The sequence below is a fragment of the Symphalangus syndactylus genome, chromosome 8 (assembly GCF_028878055.3).
Source record: "Symphalangus syndactylus isolate Jambi chromosome 8, NHGRI_mSymSyn1-v2.1_pri, whole genome shotgun sequence".
Classification (NCBI taxonomy): Eukaryota; Metazoa; Chordata; class Mammalia; order Primates; family Hylobatidae; genus Symphalangus; species Symphalangus syndactylus.
Window position 1 is genome coordinate 136,900,340 of NC_072430.2, and position 22,987 is coordinate 136,923,326.

Sequence of the window (22,987 nt, forward strand, 5' to 3'; positions counted from 1 at the left end):
CACTTGGACCCGGGAGGCGGAGGTTGCAGTGAGCCCAGATCGTGTCACTGCACTCCAGCCTGGCGACAGAGTGACAGAGCGAGACTCTGTCTCAAAAAAAAAAAAAAAAAAAAAAAAAAAAGAAAGGAGGAAAGACATGATCTTCTTTATGAAGAGTTTTGTTTCTGAAGCTCCCCCTGCTATTTCTACTTTTTCCATGAAAAACTGTCCTTTTGTCTTCTGCCACTGGCTTTGGTTATGCACTGGGCATTGATGTGAATCCAGTTTCCAAATTGGAAAGTAATGAGGTGTTCCATACAGAGAGGCCTGCCTTCCATACTGTGAGGTTGGCTATTCCGAGGACCCCCTCCATTTGGATCTTTGCTTTCTTGCTGCCTTTCTCTGTGTCACACGACAACAGACTCCTTTCTTTTCTGCTTGGCGTCTGCAGAAGATGGTTTCAGGCCTTTCCCAGGCCTTCTTTCCCAGGCGGTGAGCAGGCTTTGGTAAAGAGTGACAAGCTGCTGCTTTGGGCAAGTCTCAGATAATCAATTTTAGGAATACTTCAGGATTCCAAGTGGCTCCTGGTCAGGGCCAGCAATCAGAGGGGTGAGGGGGAGCTACAGAGATGTGCTTAGAGCCAGGAGACCTGGGCATGCAGGGTACAGGGGTGTCTGGGAACCTCGTGGAACTTGCTGCTACATTTTATGCATAAATATTTCAGGGAGGAGGGCCTGGAGCATTCACTAAGTTTTTTTCTGTTTGTATAGTTTTTTTGAGACGGAGTCTCACTCTGTCGCCCAAGCTGAAGTGCAGTGGCACAATCTTGGCTTGCTGCAACCAACACCCCCCAGACTCAAGCAATTCTCATGCCTCACCTTTCTGAGTAGTTGGGATTACAGGTGCACACCAACATGCCCGGCTAATTTTTTTTTTTTGTGGAAACGGGGTTTCATTGTGTTGGCCAGGCCAGGATGTCAAACTCCTGACATCAAGCAGTCCACCCGCCTTGACTTCCCAAAGTGCTGGGATTGCAGGCATGAGCCACCGTGCTTGGCCAAAATTCACTAGATTTTGAAAGCAGTTCTTGACCCATGGTTTACGTGAAAGCAGATGCCCGATCAGGGTGCAGTGGTTGCCCTGTGCTGGAGCATTCACTAGGGAGAAAGACTGCAGACCCTGGGAGGCTGCAGACCCTGTGACCTGAATGCTGGATGCTGGAGGGAACCTCCAGACCACTTGTGAAATGTGAAAGAGAACAGTGGAATAGGACTGAAACTGATGTTCCCTGAACATGCTGAAGGCAGACTGTACAGCTCAATATAGACGCACAGGAGGAGTGACTGGGTTTGGAATGAAATGTAGAAAAGGAAGCAAGCTAAATCACCAGGGGAAACCCTTGAGACCACAAGAATGAAGAGGTCATGGCCCTGTCATTCCAGAGGAGGCTGGAGCAGCTCTTCAGGAAATGTGGATATGCGAAGAGGACAAGCTTGGCTGAGCCTAAAAGGGGCTCTTCAGACTCTTCTGGAGATCTGCACGTGGCACTCCCCACTGGGACTGTCAGGTGGTACCTGGAATTGACTGTACAGTTGCTTTTGCCCACAGCACACACATGCTTCCTGAGAGCCAAATTCAGACCTGCTTGCCACAGTAGAAGATTTGTGAGATTATTTGAATCCCTGATATCTTTGGATAGTGGTGGTTCTTGGAATAATATGGAAAGAATAGTTTCAGGATTTTTTTAAAAGAAAAGTTAAAGTCAGTGATTACAGATTCAAGATTCTTATAAGACTTTGCTCTGGATAAAAATGTGAGTAGTTGCCACCATTCTCTTCCTCTACCCCATGGCTGCCATTTTTCAAGAGTACTGATTCTTCCTTTAAGGGAGGGTGAGGGTACCAACGTGGTCTCTCCAGCCTTCCAGGGCAGAAGCTGTATTCCCTGGAGGCTTTGTGGTGTGAACAGCTCCTGGACTGGGCTCAGTCCTTCCCCATGGGGAATGCCTACATACTCTTCAGTTGGCTTTTTCGGAAAGCATTGTCTCAGAGCTTGTGAACAGAAGGGTTGGGTGGTGAAGAGCAAGGCAAGGGGGATGTCTGCAAGCCCAGGTTAACAGGTAAAATGTTCTACTCTTGACTGGCGCTCTCTCCCTTTTCTTGTACAGAAAATACACTTCCATGCATTTATCTCAGAGCTTTTCCATTCTCCTCAGGCCCTCAAACTCCACCTAGCCTCCTTTGTTCTTTGCCTCATGCTCGACTACATAGATTGGGATTCTGTGATAGTCATGCTCTCAGCTTCCCTCTTCTTCCCCTCAAGGTCTCCTCCCCTTTCCTTCCTTTCTTCCTCCCCACCAGGCCGCGCTTCCTCTGTCCAGGATGGATGGCCTCCACTTGGCCCAAGATCCCTTTTGTTCTCTTGTGTCTTCAGTCTTCCTTCAATGCTGGTTTCTCTTCTTTACCCTACAACTGCCACACAGCCCTCTGTTCTGCTCATACCAAAGCACTCTTTCCCTCCTGTTCTTTTGGAAGTGGTCATCCACACTGGTTGCATTGCCTCCACTTTCGATGCCCCCACCTATTCTTAACCCAGTGCTTCCCGGGGTTTTTCATGTCATGTCACACACAGAAGATGTTGCTGTTTGAGTAGCACAGGGGACGTGTGCATGAGGCTGATGGGAGGCCAAAGCTCTGGCTGCCCTAGGAGTGAGAAGAGCTAGAGCTCTCCTCACAGTGTCTCCAGAACCCATTTGCAGTACATGCCTTAAACCTTTTGTAGTGTGACTCTGCCCCTGTCCTATATTTTCCTAAAACAGCCTTCCTAAATACCACCAGCCGGCAAATGCTCAATGCCAGGAGTTTGTCTTTGTTTTTTCCTCCTTGACATCCAAGTGGCATTGGACATACACTTGTGGTTTACAGAGACTCTAGGGCTGGACTGCTTGGGTTCAGTTCCCAGCTTTGCCAGTCTCTAGCAGTGTAACCTTGGGCAAATTCCTTAATTTCTCTATGCCTTAGTTTCCTCAACTGAAGAAGAGGACAGCAAAATTCCTACCTCATAGCGTTGTTATGAGAATTAAATAGTTGCCATACGGAGAGTGTGAACAATGCCTATCTCATAGCAGTTGCTCTGTGAGTGCCCTGTGTTGCCTTTGAGTCCCCTTTTTTAAAGCTGTTTTCTCCTGCTTTTCCTAACATCGGTCACTCCTGGTTTTTGTCCTGTCTCTCTCAGCTCTCTTGTTTCTCTACTGTTTTCATTCCCTGGCTTCTCTTCTCTCCTTAACATGAAGGAGGTGTTAGGCCAAGCAGCCCCGCCTCTCCTGACCACCCTTTTTTCTATAGATCCTTCCACCTCCAAATGGCCCAGGCCCACATCCGAATGCCTGCCAGATCCCCTCACCTACATCTCTCCCTGAACCTCAGACCCAGGAGTCCCCAAAATGTTTTAATGTTCTTTTTTTGTTTTAAAAGTAATACATATTTATTATAAAAAATACAGAAAAGTGAAAATAATAAAATGCACCTCAGTGGTAATCCCGCCGTTCAGCTGACACCACCACTAAACTTGGGTATATCTCCTTCAAGCCCAGTGGTTCTCAGCCTGGGCCAGCTTTCCCCCTGAAGACATTTGGCCATGTCTGGAGACATTTTTGATTATCAACTTGGTCGGGAGAGGTGCTCCTGACATCCAGTGGATAGAGGCCAGAGATACTGCTGAACATTTTATAATATACAGTTCAGCCCCCTGCCCAACAAGGAATTATTCAGCCCAACAGTGCCAAGATTGAGAAGCCTGTTCTAGACTTCTGTCTCTACATATGTGCCCAAAATGGAACAGTCGGAATGGGTTTTCTCTTTCTAGCCCCATCCTCCTTCTCCACCTGTGTTCACTCTTTCTGTCAGTGGCCCCGCCTTCCCCTTCTCCCTCACCCCACATCTGAGCTGTTCCCAAGCCCACAGGGTCCCTGTCTGCCACGTTGTTGGCAGCTCTCTCCTCTACTCCCCTCAGTGTTGACATTGATGCCCACTCACCGAAACTAATGAAAAAGCCTCCAGCATGCCTTGCCTGTGTCACTGGTGTGCTTGGGGACCGTCCATAGGCGTCCAGTGCCCATTGGATTAATTCCACGCCAGGTGGAGACTAAGCTCCCTGAGGGCAGCAGCTTCCATCTCTGATTCATCTGGGTGCCTAGCCTGAACCTGCCACCATTCTGAGCGCACAGTCAGTGCTCAATACATCTTTGTTGAATGTGTATGGATGAATGGTTGAAGGAAGAAAAACCTGAAAAACATTTGTCCTCACAGTTCCCTTGTAATCTGTCCATCTTTGCAGATCCTTGATGAATGGTTTGGCCGGACCGTCATCCGCTCCTGCACCAAACTTAGCTACGAGCATGCACAGAGCATGATTGAAAGCCCAAATGAGAAAATCCCTGCGAAAGAGCTGCCCCCCATTTCCCCAGAGCATAGCAGCGAGGAGGTACACCAGGCCATCCTGAATCTCCACGGAATTGCCAAGCAATTACGCCAGCAGCGCTTCGTGGACGGCGCACTTCGTTTGGATCAGGTCAGTACATGTTTTTTTAGTGCAGCCAGCAGATTTGACTCGTGCCTGAACCCAGTGTGGATGAGGGCAGCTTGGCAGGCTTAGACTCTTCCTTCTTTCTCCTTGCCCCAGGCACCACACTCAAATCATGTCCTCTGAGGCCGGCAGGAACTAACTCCCATTCACTCTCCAAATACAGGATGTTATGCAAAATATTCTGTATTTCGTATGATTCCACAGGTACGTGAGGCCTAATGACATGAGCCAAGGCAAAGAGGGGGTCTGTGTGGGTGGCTCTGACCAAAACCCCCAGCTGGTCTTCCCTGGTAAGGCTGTGTCCAGTCTGCGATCCTCACCTCAGGTCTCTACCCAGACCTGTTCTTTAATGGAGGCAAGAATAGGAGACATGGAAATTTAGGAGGCGGCTGACCAGTATCTGATAGGAAGGCTTGGAAAAAAAGTGTTTCTTCTTATACCTCATCTCCCAAAAAAGAGTTACTTGTTTACAAATTCCAGATTAATATCTGAAGAAGCAGAGAACTGAGGAGACTGTAGAACAGCGGTCCCATTGTTTTGGGCACCAGGGACGGGTTTCATGGAAGACAATTTTTCCACAGACCAGGGGTGGGGGATGGTTTCGGGATGAAACTTCCACTTCAGATCATCAGGCATTCGTTCGATTCTCATAAGGAGCGTGCAGCCTAGATCCCTCGCATGCACAGTTCACAATTGTGTTTGAGCTCCTATGAGAATCTAATGCTGCCACTGACCTGACTGGAGGCGGAGCTCAGGTGGTCATACTCACTCACTGCTCACCTCCTCCTGTGCGGCCTGGTTCCTAACAGGTCATGGACTAGTATGGCCCATGGCCCGGCGGTTGGGGACCCCTGCTGTAGAACATTGGCTATTGAAGAACACATTGGCTGTTGAAGAACACATTGGCCTGGATTGTTACTGATAACTCTGAAGTCTCACGGCCATGCTGGCGGCCCTCTGGGACTTAGGCAGCTGTCACTTAAACCTGCTTGAATTTCCATGTCTGAGAGTCGATAACTGTTAGGACCCAGGATTTCTTTTTTCATTGCTTGTCAGTATATTACAGAGCAGAGACTATGTTTTGTATTACGGACTTTTTTTTCTCCTTCATTTATATTTCTCACCCAAACTCTCCTTCCTTGCTTGTTGTGTGCTCTGGGAAGTTTCCATGTGTCTGAAATGAGGTGGCTAGGAGCGTGGAACTGTTCACCAGACAGCCTCATGCAGACTTCTTTCCCTGAGCCTGTCAGCTGGGAGAAATATGAAAGGCCTTGTAAAGCCTTCTGATTGAAGTTCTGATTTTATCCTCCCTTTTGCAACAGACTTAACACAAATGCTTCTTAGCAGGCATTGCAAATAGGTGCTGCCCTGGGCCTAGGAAGAAGTGGCTGCCGTTGGGACCAGTGGATGACCTGTCCTGCCTGTGCATGGCAGAGTCAGGGTAGCCTCTGGAGTTCTCCTGCTCCTCCTTCCCCAGCCTAGGCTCGGGCAGCCTGAGCAGGCCTGTCTGCGTGAGAATGCTGACAGGGAGACAGGAGGCAGAGCGGATGCTGAAGAAGACAGCAGACGTGGTGGAAGAGAAACTAAAGGCATAGGGGATTACAGAATACCTACTTTCCTTCCTTTAAGAAATCATTCATGGGAGTGTGAACACACTCTGTTTCTCATTTACAGGTGGCTGCCTGATTGTCAAGTCCAAGGACACTTCACAGTTCTTGCTTCTTAGACTTCTGACCTGCACCAGCCCCTTTGAAACCCACCTCCTGGTTCTCTGTTTCTCTATGTACATCTCCAGTAATGTCCTGCTGGCCCCCTTTGCAGAATCCTCTTCTGTCCACCACTTCAGGGTTGGCATTCCCTGGGATCTACCTGAGCTTTGTTCTTTCTCTATCCATACTCCTACCCTGAGTGACCCCTTGTGATTCTAACTACTAACTGGTTGCTAACGAGCCAAAATCTGTCTCTCTATCCCTAACCTCCCTCCCCCAGCTCTAGTCCAGCCCCACAATATCTCAGCCAGTGCTCATCGTTCCCTCTGTAAAACGCAGTGATCAGTGATGCAGCCGGTGGCACCGGCTGTCTAGTACTGCCTTCTCCCTTGGCCCCCACCAGGGGAGTGGTATGTGTATTCTCAAACCTGGCTAGGCCAGTTGTACTTGTAATTATGCAGTTTAACTAAATATCAGGGAAACTGATCAAATACGAACATAAAAAAGAAGCTGTTGTTTTTATAAAAACTAAGTTAAATGTTTTTGAAAGACCTGGATAAGGATAAGTCTTTAAAAATTCAGTTGTAAAACAGGCGATAATTATAAAATCCATTAAGCATTCTGTATTCAAATTGCTTCATAAATGTCTAAATTCTCATTCTTTTTAAAGAAACCAAATAATAACATATGAACAGTGAATTGTGAGTGTAGTTTATCCAGAAAAGACTATGTAGAATTCCGGTTAGCATTCCCTTTTTGAAAGCCTTACATTTACAAAAAATTAGTGAATGAATATACATCTATATAAATTAAAACATTTAGTGATGGGTTTGTCTCCTCTGTTTGATTCTCTTCTTTTTCTAACTTCTAGAATAACCAACCAATGGCTGCTGAAGCACATCACAGGAAAGTTTCTGTCATAACGTTTTAGAGACTTCACCTCACCAATTTGTTGCAAAGTTCAGTTGAATTAAATATATGAAATACTCTAAAAACTATAGAAGATTATCAGGTGATCCCAGCTCATATGAGGATGGGGTATAGTTGTCAAAATAGAAGAATGATCTCAGATTATTGATAAAGATCTGTTGGCATGTCTCAGAATCAGAGTTTTATTGCTGAAAATGGCTTTGGATATCTTCTCTATTGGCCTTCTCAATTTATCAGTTAGAGAGCTGAAGCCCCTAAAGGTTAAGTGAGTTGCTTATATGCAAGAAATTCAAATTGCCCTGTGTTCACTTTGCCTTCATTTACACCGTGCTGACTTGAGAGAGAAAAACATTTTCCTTTTAAGTGGAAAGAAAACTCTCCGAAGTCCTAATTAGGTTCCAGTTAATTAAGGTTTGAAAATAAGGTCTTTGCACCCTTGGAGTTGATTCCTTGGTTCCTCCGAAAACAAGTCCATGGACCCCAGCTTTGGAAGGAGGAGCACATCAATCTCGCACAGCAAAGGACTCTGGTGAGGTCATTTATAAATCAGCTAAATGGCCCTATTCAGAAGTCACTGCATTTGTTCTCCTGCCCCTACTGTCTGCCTTGCCCTCACAAAAATCCATTTTTCCTTGGTGCTTTTTTGAGTAGCCTACTGTTTGGAATTGTTCTCTGATGCTTTGTTTGCCTCAGACCACTATGTCCGTGCTTTTGGTGGCAGTCCTTTAAAAAATAAAAAATTAAAAAAGTCCATTTAAGCTAGCCTCAATTAGAGATGAGTCTGTGTGAGGGGGTACCATTTATTTACACATCATGCCCTTAGGTTCAGAATAAGTATGTAAACTACAAGTTTCACCTTTCCAAGAAGTCAGTTTACCATGATGACTTTCAGAATGAACGGGGGCTGAGTGTGCAGCACTAGTATGGTGATTGTTTGTTGAGTTACGGACCTACTAGTTCAGAAGTCATAGCCTCACAACTGTAGAGCACCTTGACCACTGTGTATTTGCAGGTGGCAACTTAGACCGGAGCTGCCTAGCCCATGTCTGAGATAGTGAGCCTCAGCCCTCAGGGCCACCTAGTCTGGCTCCAGTTCCATGAGGGCCACCTACTAGCAGTCTTGTCTACCCTAGTGTGCTGTCATATATTAGCATATGTATATACCAGTTCATATCCTAGAACTGTGATGGGAAACAGATAGGGAAGCACTGCCTTCTAGGTAGGATTACCTGCTCCAAATGTCTCCTTTACCTACAGTTCAACCTAGTTCTAAAGAGGTTCTAGGTACATGAATGACTCCTGTGTTTCATTGCTTAGAAAGCAAATGCAGATACCAAAGCATTCTTGTGCTTTTTGGTTTTATGGGTTGAGTACCACCCCTTCCAGGTAGTTTCTTCTATCTCCATGTTTTCTGTTGCTAAGTTAATTCTTGGACTTAACATAGATGTTTGTTTTATTTTGTTTATTTATAACATATGTCTCTCATTTCTGAAAAGGGAGCTCCCATAACAGGGGCCCAGACTTTTTTATGTTTGTAGTAAAAGGAATCATAATGGTTTATAATCATATCCAAATCTTGAGCTTTGGGAGAAGGGGAACTGTGGGAAGTTTGCTCTCTGCCTGGTTCTTGCTCAGTGATTCAGGCCCAACTAATAGACTTTGCGGGTAGGGGTCACAGAGTCCCCTGGCACTTCTGTTTATTGGGACACAAAGCCTGTTCTCAGGCACTTTCCCACTTAGGTCCTTTACAGAGACTGCCTGACTATAATGTGAAGACAAGGCCTCAGGCTTCTTAGCCATGGCATTCAGAAAAGATACCAAGGGAGGGTGGCAGGTGCCAGAAGAATCACATTATGAAAGTTTCTTGGGAATATTGACTGATTTTAGGAAGCTACACCTACTGCCTGCTGGGGCTCTCTCTCCAGCCTCTTCCTCATCAGTCAGGTGGCAGTACCCAGAAGCCACTCTGAGGGCTTCCATAAGCATGAGATTTGCAGGAAGCTGTGCACCATCATGGGTCCCCTGACAGGTGGTTAGGGGATGTGAGCAGTTCCTTCTGGGTCACTGACTTCGGGAATATAGAGGAAGTTGAAGTAGTGGTGGAGAAAACCTGATGTTACCATCTTCCTGGGCAAATTACTCTCAACTCCAGGAGCTTCACAACTGCATCTTGTATAAATCCTACTTGGCGCAATTTTGAAACCCAAACTGCAGGCAGTTTCTTTGAGTGGACTTGAATGTAAAGATAGCCTTTTTAATGGAAATTATTTTTAAATACCCTGGGACCCAAGCTGCAGTGGAATGCTGTTATGTATGACCTTGACCTGGCCCAGCCTTTAAGGCAGGGGTTGATGGATATTTTCTGTAAAGGACCAGCTAGTAAATAGTTTAGGCTTTGTGGGCCATGCAGTCTCTGTCTCTGCTACTCAACTCTGCTGTTGTAGTGTGAAAACACCAGCGTTGCTTTAAATGGATAAATGTGGCTGTGTTTCAACAAAACTTTAAGAACACTGAGATTTGAATTTATATAGTTTTCACACATCACAAAATATTGTTCTTCCTTTGATTATTTTTCAGCCATTTAAAAATGCATAAACCAGTCTTAGCTCATGGGTCATACAAAAGCAGGTTTGCCTGTGGTCCATACTTTGCTGACCTCTGCTTAAACAGCCAGCTAGCAATTCAGCCCCGCTATCCAGTGAGCTTTTAGCAGCTCATCATCACTTCACAGGGAAGCCAGGCTGGGTAATGGAGAACAGTCGTGCTAAGTTAACTCTCAGGATGGCTTCATGCAATTAGGTAAATTATTCCTTTGATTAGTACCATGCTTATCCAGTCCAACTGGAGGTGGGGAGTAGAGGAATGAATCAGTTTAGCATCAGTTCCCTTATTCCATTTACAGGCAGGTCGCTTTAATTAGCCTGAAGCAAAAGGAGCAGGGGTTCTCATTTCCCACTTCTGCAAGCTCAGCAGCTCTTCACAGTCAGGTCTCCATCCCACCCAAGCCCACTTGCAGAGATGCTGGCTCTGCCTCTTGTAGGTGCACTGAAGGTGGGGACTGCTCATGGTAAAATGTAGCGCTAAGGAAACTGTATAGCATTTCTCCCCCACACTGCCCCCATTGCCAAATGTAGCTGTATGTTTTGTTGAATCTGTTTCTGTTCCTTCTCTCCAATACAGTCGCTTTCAAGAAATGAGCATTCCAACTCTGCTGTTTAATATTTGTACCGTATATTTGATCCAAGGTAAGAAGGATGGGTACATTTATCCTGTCTGGCTCTTCCTTGGTCTTATTATTTATGTTGTCACTTAAACATATGAGGAAGCTATTGATCACAGGGTTGAGTATATTTGTAGAATCATTCTGTTTTCTTAGTCGTAGAGCTTTTCTATAAATAATATAGGAAAATAGTGAGAGAGCCAGCAGGCCACACAGAAAATGTAAAGTGATGTGACAGAACTCTGCCCAGAGTGCAGTGAGCTGTCTTGGAGAGGACTAGCTCAGTCTCAGGGGTTCAGGGAAGATTTTTCAGCAGAAGTAGTGGGGCATTAGGCCTTCTAAAAGACTTGAGGGTCTAGCCAGGCTTCAAAGGCAAGCAAACTGCTGGTACAAGCATGGGAGGGATGAGAAATGGCAGATTGTTCCAGGATGTGTGGTGTAGGGTGCAGAGAGAGAGAGAGAGAGATGCTAGAGGAGACACAGGCTAGGCCTTGGAGTCTGTAGGAATGAGCCAGGGCAGCTATGGAATGATTTTAAATATGTACGTAACATGACCAGAACTGGGTTTTAGAAAGAGCCTCCCGAAAGTGAATAGAATAGAGGAAGTTTATAATCCAAGAGAGAAATGACGAGGGCCTAATCTGAGGTAGGGACCGTGGGGTGAGAGAAAATGATAGACCGACCCAAGAGAGGAAGGAAAATCGACAAGCCTGTGGCAAATTGACTCTCTTGATTAGATGCGGAGGGGAGAGGCAGGATCAGAGGCTAGGGATCAGGGAATCAGGTTTCCAGTTTAGGCACGTGGTAGTACCACCTGGGAACACCACCGGGGTGGAGGTCGAGAAGAGAGATGATGATTTCCATAACTAGGCCTCTCCGGTCCCCTCTTCTTCCTTTAGGAAGGAAGCTTTATCATAAAAGTAATATATTCTCATGTTAGAAAATTTAGAAAATACAAGAATATAAAGACAAAATCATAATCACCTATAGTCCCATCACCCAGAAATAACCATGGTTAATATTTTGGTATAATTCCTTGTGTATTTGCCCCTTACCACTTCATAGCAGGAGGGAAGGGTGGCTAGCATAACATATGTGTAGTTTTTATTTATATTCTGCTCTTTAATATTACCTGAGTTTTTCCTATGTCATTAAAAAATCTTCTAAAACATTGTAATACCTACATAATATTCTGTCATATGAATATACTCTTAAACATTCAGCCACTCCCCAATTTTGAATATTTAAATTAGATTCTGATTTTTTTGGTACTACAAATAATAGTACCATGGCCATCTGTGTTCATAAATCTTTGACCTGATCTCTGATTGTTTTCTTAGGACAGTCTTAGAACTGTGATGACAGCATCAAGGTTATGGATATATTTAAGATTAATACTGAAACATATTGCCAGATTCCCTTCCAGAGAGGTTGTACCAATTTATACTCTTGCAGTAGTATGTGAATCAGGGTACCTTAGATGGAAACATCTGTCAGGAGTTCTCTGCCTACACGGAGCTCTGGCTCGCTTTCTCTCTCTCTCTCTCTCTCAGGTGTCTAGGTCTCTGAAATATCCCAGTGGTTGTGGTCTTAGATTATTCCTTCATCTTTCGTATTTTATTTTATTTTCATGAGCTTCTCTCTACAAAGAGCTCAATGTGTCACAAACACTTCTCGTTGTGTTACTTATTTTAAAAAGTGCTTACAAGGGTCCTAAAATTTACAACAACTGAAAGAGGTGTTGAAAGTATCTTGCTAAACTCTTGCTAATGCTGAGACTGGGGAATGACCCCTGCCCCAAGCTAAGGTCCTTTCCTCTCATTAGAATCCTTAAAGAAACCCATTGTGTTTGAAATGGGGCTGAGAACTGTTGTTGCATTCTCAGATCCTCAGAGAACATTTGTAACTTCACTAGTCTTTTCTCTTACCTCCTGTGTGTATTACCTCTCGGGCATTGTTTGAGTTGGTCTGACATGAATAATTATAAGGAAATCCGATTGAAAACAGAATCGCTCTATATAATCTGTGCTCCCATAAGAATTGCTACACTTCTCTTGAAAGTAGTGATAAACAATACAGGAAGGCTTCTGCTAGAAGTTCAAGGCTTCCATTTAAACATTGATGACTTATTACTTCAACCGTGGAGATAGTTCTAGAATCAGCGAGGCTTGAAGAATATTAGCCTCCTACATTTTCCCAGTTACCAGTTTTATAATAATATTAGCAAAATTTTCATTTAAATTTATTCATCTCATTTATAAAGTAAATCCACAGCCAAGAATGGGTGCTGTCTTAGCTGTTCAGCACGCAGGCTATCTAGGACAGCCTCCGTGGAAAAGAGTGGGAGGAGGAAGCAGCGAGGGGTGGAACAAGCTGCATCCCTGAGCTTTGGGGAGAACCTGGGAGCGTGAATTTCAGCTGTCATGGGTATTGGAATCTCCCCTTTGAGAAAAAGGAAGAGACAGAGATTGATTTAGTTAGTACACGTTATGGAATCAAGGAAAGCAATCCATGGGTATGCATCCCAAGGCATGAACAATAGACAAACTTGAAAACTTGACCTAATTATATATAAGCAACACTAATTACAGCCACTTACGTGTGCTGGCCACTATTTATGGCTTGTTCACTAATGCATAAAAACTAATATGTGTCATTAAGTGTCAGATCAATTCTGTTGAGTGGCTCGTTATTATAACCCTGACCTCTTCATGTGCTTACTCTCCTTGTAGGCAAGTCACCTAGTCATTTACTCATAATTTTCAAAAATTAGAAGGAATACAGGTTGCATGATTCCGGAAGTTGTTAAAAATACAGACTCAGAGGTGATATCTGACCAGCACAGGAGGGATGCTTCCTGTGTGTTACAAATACTGCTTGCAGTTCTGTGAAGGAGACTTAGGCAGCAGAAGACAAACTTTCTACCCTCAAGCTGCTTCAGCAATTTGAGAAGAACTATATGTGCTTTAAAAAACACCAGTAAGATAAAAGCAAGGGCACAGTCTCTTGAAACAGGGCTGACAGAATCGCAAACCCGATGGTTATTCGGTGGGATGGGATTAGGGAAAGAAGGCCAATTTGGAGGGTGAAGCCATGAGCCACGAAAGGGAAAAGGAGCTGAAAGGTATGGAGTACCCACACTGTGAGAGGTAAGGGATTTATCCCCTCACTCTTCTCTCCTCTGAGTTCTGAACCCACTGAGAAATAATCACACATATCAGGCTGACATTATTCCGTCTATTACTGATACCGTTTGGGTTAGAAGGCAATCTAACAGAACAGCCCAGAAGTAGTTAATGTTAAAAGAAACTGATTGGAGTGATCAGTGAGAGCAGAAGGTAGCCAGAGACAGAGAGAACCATGCCCTCTATCAGACAGGGACTGGGGCTGGCCCTTGTGCGACCTCTGCTGTGCCCTTCCAGTACAGGGTCTGCTGTTGAGGACCAGTGGCTAATGCTTCTGCTCTTGGTCAGAACAGCCAGTGTAGATCCTCAGAAGAACTCTGAAAGCAAAATTGATTCCCACCTCACTTCTAGAAGCATTTCACTTGCCTTCTGGTTCTTTCTGCTTGCCTATATCCAGGCTCATTTCTTATAGATGAAGAAAGTCGTACCCCTACCCTATTCCTCCACCTTCACCTTCACCCTATGACCTTCTCCACCTTCACCCTGTGACCTTCTAGGCTCACCTTTTGAAGCTGAAGATTGAAACTCCAAATCCTGCTCCTGAGAAGTTCACATTTGTTTTTCCTAGGCAGGGCCAGCCCATCTACCCCTCCTTCCTAGGGTTCCCCTGATACTTTATTTATACCTGTTACCTGTCTTTATCGCACTGTCACATTGTCTTGCCATTTTCCTTCTGCTTCCCTGTCTCCTTTTCTAAGATTGTGAGTTTCTTAAGGGTAAAGACAACATCTTGTCCACCTTTGTATCCCCAGCCCCTGCCCAGTGCTCATTTTTAACCAGGCATTTCAAGGTCTTTAAGCATCACTATACATATTGATCTTTTTAAAAAGATGATGGTAGCTATGTTCAGGAGAGTGGATTGTAGCTCTAGAAGAGAGGCGTGTTTATATAAGAGGATTAGATACATATTATGAGCCAGGGCAGTTTTCCTTCCCTGTGAATGAAAGGGCTGGGTGTTTGATTATTTGCTGGGGCATCCAGGGTTTAGAACAAGGTATAATGAGGATTTTCTCAAGGTGGAGTTGCCTGAACAGGTGTGAGGAGCCAGGAAGCTTTGGCACCTCCAGGGCCTGGCAGTGCTTCTGAGGCGTCCTGAGCACTTCAGTGCTCACTTCTCAGACCAACTGTGTCACCTTCAGGGGAGCATGGTGGAAGGGGCACTCCAGGGGAAGGGAAAGAGACCGCAGTGTGCCACGCTGGGAAGGGAGATGCTGGCCTGCTGGCATGGAAAGGTAGGGAGGCACCAAACTTCCAGAAGGTTCTCTAGGGTCAGCTACCATTAGCTGCTAGTCCCTAGCCCCATGATGGGGATGAAAGTGATTTGTGTATCAAGGTGGCTGTGCAGTCTAATGCTCCTTCTGCAAAATTCTAATCAGAGCCTATTTTTGCTTTTAATGGAGATAATTCCCATAAGAGAGAGGTTCTATGTTAGCTGCTGCTGGACTTTCTAAAAGAGGAAGATAACTTATATCCCAGTTGAAGTTGAAAGTGTGCCCAGATGACTCAAACCTAAGTGCCTCGCATCTCCAGGGGACATGAAGTGAGACATAGGGTTCCTGCACTGACCAGGTGATAGATAAGAAACTTCCAGGGGTGAGCAGAACCCCAGCCAGCACCCCTTGTTCCTCTCAGAGATGTGAACCTTTCAAGTTAGGGGCCTTGACAAATGGAACAGAATTTGGCTCCTCTGGGACCCTAGCTTTTGGGTAATTATACTCATAATTAGGCAGCACTTGGACTCTCCTCTTTCTATTCACGAGTCACACTGCACGTCCTTGCCCTGCCTCTATGTCACACTCCACGTCACTCATATGTGAGCCAAACAGCTACATCAGAGACGTGGAATTCTTTGACGTTAGTAAAACCTGCGTTAGGGAAGGGGAACCCTTGCAGCTGACCCTTAGATTTCAACCATGACTGCTTCTTGGGACAGGCCCAGTTTATTTCAGTTTTCATTCTTCAGTGAGCTGGGGCTCTGCTGCTAAGGCCAGAATCCTTTTGTTCTGTTTGCTGTCTGTCCTAAACTCTGCTGCCGGACTGTGTTTCCCCAAGTGCTGCTTTCACCTTGCCACTCAAGAGCCTGCAGTCTTATTAAGTAAATATCATGGATCAGTACGATTTCCAAAACTATTTTGAAGACAAGATATAAGAAGATTGTTGCCTTTTTACTTTACCAAGCAAGGACATTTTCTTTAAAAAGCCAGTTACCATCTACTATCTTCATTATTTTATAAATGAAAACATTTTAGCATCAAAACAAAGACGACATAATTTCACAATATAGAGCAGTCTTTTACGTTGACGTGGTTGAACTTGGTAGAAACCTATTTGTCTCATCTTTTTCTCATTTTGTTTGATCTCAAACCAGCCTGTGAGAACGATTGGATTTCTACATCAAATCTAAGTGCCCCTGCCTTTGGGGGCCTCTGTCAGGTAGCCTGGTGTGGGTGTTCCCCGCTTCCCACTAACCCCTATCCTTCCTCCTCCTCCTGCCTTGCCTCTGTAGAGTCTGGCCCTCCGTTTGATCCCCGCAACCCTACACACCTCACTCCCTCTAGAAGCCTGCTCCAAATGGACTTCCTTTTCCTCCAATATCTCTGGCTCCATTCCCCATCTCTCCCCTAGGTGCCTGGTGCAGAACACCATCGGCTTTCATTCATTTTCTTTTGCGGTTTTCTTTCTTTACTCCTTTTTATTTTCCTCCCTGCCTGCATTCTTGACTATAACTGTTGAGAAGGCAGATGTCTTACTGTTGCTTCTTTCAAATTTGTAAATCTAGCATGGTGCTGGGCACAGAAGAGGTATGCAGTCCTTCAGTGGGGCATCACTCGGCTAGCTCAGAGCTGTTCATAGTGATCTGATGTCACCTCTGAGGTCCATGGGTGCCCAGGGACACTGTGCCCATTGTATTATCTACAAGATGAAAATGTGGTATTGCTCTTCCTCGAGAAACTCCCACATTTTTAGAAGAATGATAATATTGTAGCACGGTTTGTTTTGCTTTATAATACTTCTTGATTCCCTTGTTAAGTGACATGGCAGACATTTTTAGACTAAAGACAATTTAAGAGCTTTAAATTATTTTATAACTTTAAAATGTTCCTTTTGATTTACCTTTTTAATTGCCCACATTTTTTTTAGTATCTGCCAGGTACAAGGTAGTCTGCTAGATGTCGGGGACAAAGACAAGGTTAGAACATGGTCACAGCCCTCAGAGTGGCTTACTGTCTCCTGGAGGACGTAGAGGCAGATGGGACAGGGGTGCACAGGAAGAGCCTGGACAGCAGGCTGCACCTGTACCGGGTGTGCACATGGCTGGTTTCGTGTTCTACAGTAACACCAGCCGTTGTTTGAAGGGGCCACTTTCAAAGTCAGTTAGAAATGTGGGAACTGTTTAAAAGTTTTCTCCTAGCAACTTGCTCTTATACTAGAAATGCTAAAAACAAATTAGAAATTATTTAATTGCTCCTTGAATTGTGACCTGGGATAAAGGAAATCTGCCAGAGTGGATGGAGATGAGGGCAACACCCAGGGAGGGAATCCCGACAGTTTTCTTATCTGCTTGTCAGCATGAGGCTGGTAGCCTCCTAAATAAGAAGATGTGCTAATGAATAACAGAGTCTGCTGGGTTCGAAGCACATTTGAACAGAGAGCTGTGACTGAGCTCTGAGAATGCTGGCTTGGCCATTAGGCAGTTTGAAACTGATTTGCTACTATTAGTTTCTACCTATAAATAACAGGGAGCTCTCCCTTTTCATTCTCCTGCCTGCCACCTGCCAGCCAAGCTCTCAGGCTTACCCACCTCCCTGGTGGCCGTGCCAGAGCACAGCTGAGCTCACCTCGAGGGGAGCAGAGCTCCTGTCTTTCCTGGACCCTCCTGGCTGCCTAGTTTCCTGGCTGGGATTTCTGACCCCTGGTTGCCAAGACTACCTTGTTGGTCCCTGTGGAGTTCTGTCCTGTTTGCCCAGAGGCCTCGCTCAGACTTGTTTCTTTTTGGTACATGTTTCCACTCCAGACTGCCCCAGGCCCCAACTCTCAGCTCTCCTGTTGCTACCAGCTTCCAGTCAATGACTGTTTATTTGAGCATCTCCTGTGCGACAAGAGAATGTAGTGATCAAGAGCATGGACCCTGGGTCAGACTGCCTGGGTTCTGATCCCGACTCCCTCAGTTAGGGAGTGTGTGGCCCTAACTCTTCTATGCCTCAGTTTCCTTGTCAGTGAAATGGAGAGCATAACAGTACCTACGTTATAGGAATATTAGGTTAGATGAGGTGTATCCGTAAAACACTTGTAACAGTGCCTGACACGTAGCAAGCACACAACAGGGATTAGCAGTGTGGCCAGATGGTGAGGAAGGGCCCATTTCTATCTTCCCAGAAGAGCTACTTTAACACAGAGGTGAACATGGAAGGACTACAGTAAACGGTGGTGGCCATCAGCAGCCATGGCATGGAGACATCGCCTCCTTTATGATACTTCCAGTCGATCTGGGGGGCGGGGGAGGATTTGAAATATAAATGCAAGGCAGAATGAGCCTTATTGCCCCCTGCAGGGAAGCAGAACAGTCTGGTTTGGCTAGGTCCCTGAAGGGAGATCCGTGGTGAGGGGTCAGCCTAGGCATGGTGGTACTGAGTTCCTTAATGAGGGTAAGATTTGGGAGCAAGGAAGGCAAAGGGATGCAGTTTTGAACATCACACCCCAAGTCACGCAAATGTGAGCTGCAAAACATTTCATCCTGTTTTGATAACTAGACCACAGTGTGCATCACACCTGCTAACGTTGTTGCAGCTAGAATGTTTCCAGTTTTTGCTGTTATAAATAACACTGCAATTAATAGTCTTATGCATAAAATTCAAAAATCATTTTGGATTATTTCCTTAGGAGTACATTCTTAAAATTACTAGATTGAAGGAAATTAACTTTTTTTTTTTTCTGTGCTACTTTTCTCTTACTACCTTTTATTATTTTATTATAAAAGTGATACATGTTTATTTTATAAAAATATAGAAATTGACCAAAAGCAGCCATTGGTCACCTATCACTGAGTAATAACATTTTTCTATATATCCTAAGGCGTGTACATTTTTAGAGCTTTTGACTTTGAGATTACAGTCACACATTACTTAATGACAGGGACACATTCAGAGAAATATGTCGTTAAGTGATTTTGTCAGTGTGCAACATCATAGAGTGTACTTAGACTAACCTAGATGGGATAGCCTACGACCCACCTAGGCTTTGTGGTTTACACAGTTGCTGCTCCTAGTGTACAGACCTGTACAGCATGTGACTGTGCTGAATACTCCAGGCAGTTGGAACAAGTGCTATGTATTTGTATACCTAAACGTAGAAAAGCACAATAAAAATATGGTATTCTAATCTTATGGGACCACTGGCAGATATGGGGCCCGTCGTTGGCCAAAACTTTCTTAATGCAGCATATGACTGAATTTTCCAGAAAGGTTAGACTAATTTAGGTTTTCCTCAGCAGGAAACAATAGTGCATTGTTACTGCTTCTCACTAAATTGAGAGTTTGTTAATATGATAGATTGGAAATTGTGTTTTATTATTGCTTTGACTTGCATTTGTTTCCCTGCTTGTGGGTTCAATCAACTCTTCAATCCTCTTTTTGCCATTTCTGTGAAAGGGCACATTTTACCATTTTATATGCTATCGCTAGAATCTTATAATACCTTAAGCACTAGACCTACCAGCCACATTTAGCTAAAAGCACTTTTTTCTCTACTAAGGTATACTTACATACAGTAAAATCCACCCTTTTTAGTGTACAGTTCTGCAAGCTACACATATAGTCATGTAATTGCCACCACAATCAAGATATAGAACAATTCCATCACCCCAGAAATTGCCCACGTGCCCCTCTGTAGTCAGTTCCTCTTCCCTAGCCTCAGCCCCTGGCAACCATTAACTTGTTTTGCCTCTTTATAGTTTTGCCTTTCCAGAATGTCACACAAATGGAATCATTCCATTGGTAGCATTTTAAGTCTGGCCTCTTTCAGTTAGCGTGAAAGTGCATTTGAGGGTCGTCCATGTTGTTGTGTGTATCAGTGGTCATTCCCTTTTGTTGCAGAGTAGTATTCTGTTGTATAGATATACCACAGTTTGTTTATCCACTTACCAGTTGAAGAATATTTGGCTTGTTTCCAGTTTTTGGCAATATGAATAATGCTGTATTTACCTACAGGCTTTTGTATGACCATTTTTTCCATTTCACTTGGGTAAATATTTGGAATAAGATTGCTGGGTCATATGGTAAGTGTATATTTAACTTCATAAAGAAGTGCCAGTTTTCCAAAGTGACTATACCACTTTGCATTCTCACCAGCAATTTTTTTTTGTTTGTTTGTTTTTGTTTTTGAGATGGAGTTTCACTCTTGTTGTTGCCCAGGCTGGAGTGCAATGGTGCAATCTTGGCTCACTGCAACCTCCGCCTCCTGGGTTCAAGTGATTCTCCTGCCTCAGCCTCCTGAGTAGCTGGGATTATAGGCATGTGCCACCACGCCCAGCTTTATTTTTTTTTGTATTTAATATAGATGGGGTTTCACCATGTTGGTCAGGCTGGTCTCAAATTCCGGACCTCAGGTAATCTACCCACCTCAGCCTCCCAAAGTGCTGGGATTACAGGCATGAGCCACCATGGCCGGCTGAGAATTCTATTTCTTATGTGCTTGCCAGCACTTGGTATTGTTAGTTTTTTATTTGTTTTGTTTTTTAGGTATGCTGATAGGTGCATAGTGGTATTTCATTGTGGTTTTAATTTGAATTTCCCTAATGACAAATTCTGTTGAGCATCTTTTCATATGTATACTTGCTGTCTGCATATCTTCTTTGGTGAAGTGTCTGTTCATATCTTTTGCCCATTTTTAATTGGGTTGTTTGGTTTCTTATTACTGAGTTTGGAGAATTGGTGTGTTTGTTTGTTTGTTTGTTTGTTTTTTGAGACAGTCTTGCACTGTCGCCCAGGCTGGAGTTCAGTGGCGCAATCTCAGCTCACTGCATCCTCTACCTCCTGGGTTCGAGTGATTATCCTGCCTCAGCCTCCCGAGTAGCTGGGATTACAGGCACCCACCACCACGCCTGGCTAATTTTTTTATATTTTTAGTAGAGATGAGGTTTCACTATGTTGGCCAGGCTTGTCTCAAACTCCTGACCTCGTGATCTGTCCACCTCGGCCTCCCAAAGTGCTGGGATTACAGGCATGAGCTACCATGCCCGGCCTGGAAACGACTTTCTAAAATATTTTAGATACAAATCCTCTACCAGGTTTGTGATTTGCAAATACTTTCTCCTAGTCTTTGGCTTGTCGTTTCGTTTCTTCTCTCTCCATTCTCTCTGGCTTATCTTTTCCTCTCTTTTGAAAAGCGGAAGTTTTTCATTGTTATGAAGTCCAATTTATCAATCTATTTTATGGATTGTGCTTTTGGTGTCGTATCTAAGAAACCTTTGACTAACCCAAGGTCAGAAAGATTTTCATCTGTTTTCTTCTGAAGGTTTTATAATTTTAGGATTTACATTTTAGTTTCTTCCTTTTTTAAAACATATTGCCCAGGCCTAGAAGTTTCTTTTGGAAAACAGTTGCACCTGAGAAGATGTGGGATGGAGTTGGTCCTAGGAGCCTTGCCAGGCATGATGCTCTCTGTGAGCCATCTGAAAAGGAGGTGTGTGCCTTAGAAGCTGCCCCAGGGGTGGCTTTTAAACAGATACCAGGCTTCTCTGGCTTAAGATTTGGCATCAAACTGAAGATTGTATCATTTGAAAAGAGGGTATGGGATGATTAGAGAAGAACCTCCCAACTTTCTAGATAAATCCTTCTAACTGTTTCACAAAGTCGAAATGATGAATGGTGCCAAACACAGGACTTTGCCGATTACATGCAAACACCCATGTCAGTGACTCACCCAATCATGCTTTAATCTCATAACTGAGAGGCTTTAAAAAATTATAGTCAACAAGGCAGCTTGCTAGTTATGACTGCCATTGGAATGGAGTTTTCCTCAGAACAGCTGGAGTGTAATGTGGTGGGAAGAAAGCCTGGTGTGGGTGAGAGGCCAAGGATTGCTTGCCTGGGAAGGATGTGCAGCTAATGTTTGATAGAAATCTGTGAGATGACCAACCTCAGCCAAGCTAAGTGGAGGCCCTCCATACACTGCAGCCAAAGTGCTCAGAAAACAACGATAATTGGCACCATGTCACTCATGTCAAGACACATAAAACACAGCTCTGTCTTCAAGAAATGCATGGTCCACTCTGTGATCCATGCTAGGTTATAGAAGCTGGCAGAAGATTCCAGTTCCAATAAGGCAAGGCAGTTGAGAGCAGCCTGGAAATGGCTTCTCCAAGAATGTCCCAGGCAGAGCATTGCCGTGGGTTGGTTTGTTCTGGAATGTACAGGCCATTGGTGTGGTTGTGTCAGAGGAAGGGCTCCCAGTGGTAGTGGGAAATGTTGGGGATGTAACCAGGGCTGATCTGGAGGAACTTGTTTGCCCTGCCTTGAAATATGAGTGTTTTCAGCTGGGCACGGTGGCTCATGCCTATAATCCCAGCACTTTGGGAGGCCGAGGCGGGTGGATCACAAGGTCAGGAGATTGAGGCCATCCTGGCTAACACGGTGAAACCCCATCTCTACTAAAAATACAAAAAATTAGCTGGGCGTGGTGGTGGGCGCCTGTGGTCCCAGCTATTTGGGAGGCTGAGGCAGGAGAATGACGTAAACCCGGGAGGTGGAGCTTGCAGGAGTCGAGACTGTGCCACTGCACCCCAGCCTGGGTGACAGAGCGAGACTCCATCCCAAAAAGAAAAAAAGAAATATGAATGTTTTCTTGAATTCAACATGGTGCTGTTGAAGCATTTTACATATAGGAGTTGTGGGATGGGACCTCTTTTTTAGAAAGATCTCTCTGGCAGCTCTGTAGAGAATGAGTTGGAAGGGGTCAAGGTGTAGACATCAAGGAAGTCAGTTAGATGGCTGTGGCTGTATGCAGGTGAAGCCACACAGCTGACAGGAAGGAACAGATGAGAGAGGTGGAATCAGAACCACAAAAGGGAGGGAGGACACCTGGATATGCCCAGGTTTCTGACAGATAGGAAGACATGCTACCCAGGAGCATCATCGGCACCACCCAGGGGAGGAAGAGCAGGCATTGGGTGGAGACCCTCCAGGCTTGAGGTGCGTGAGCTGCCCACTTAAAGACGCTTGCCAGTGGCTGGACTGGAAGTCTGCTGCTCCTCTTCTACCTTGCCACAGGCTGCTGCTTCTGAGTTAAAGAGACATGGGAAGCATTTGGATCGCTCATCCCTCCCAAAGTACAGCAGGAAGGACTAGAAGCAATATGAAATCTAGTTGGCGAGACCACGGTGA

The 22,987-nt window shown here is 44.7% G+C and overlaps 1 protein-coding gene across 13 annotated transcripts in view; it reads left to right on the forward strand.

The window, feature by feature from the left end:
• The window catches only part of DIS3L2 (DIS3 like 3'-5' exoribonuclease 2), a 374,814-nt gene that overhangs the window by 296,580 nt on the left and 55,247 nt on the right, over nucleotides 1–22,987 (forward strand). For all 13 annotated transcript variants that reach the window (XM_063645277.1, XM_055290976.2, XM_063645284.1 and 10 more), the window contains one exon: nucleotides 4,315–4,548. In XM_063645277.1, the coding sequence (XP_063501347.1) occupies nucleotides 4,315–4,548 (234 nt within the window). The remainder of the gene's footprint in view (nucleotides 1–4,314; nucleotides 4,549–22,987) is intronic.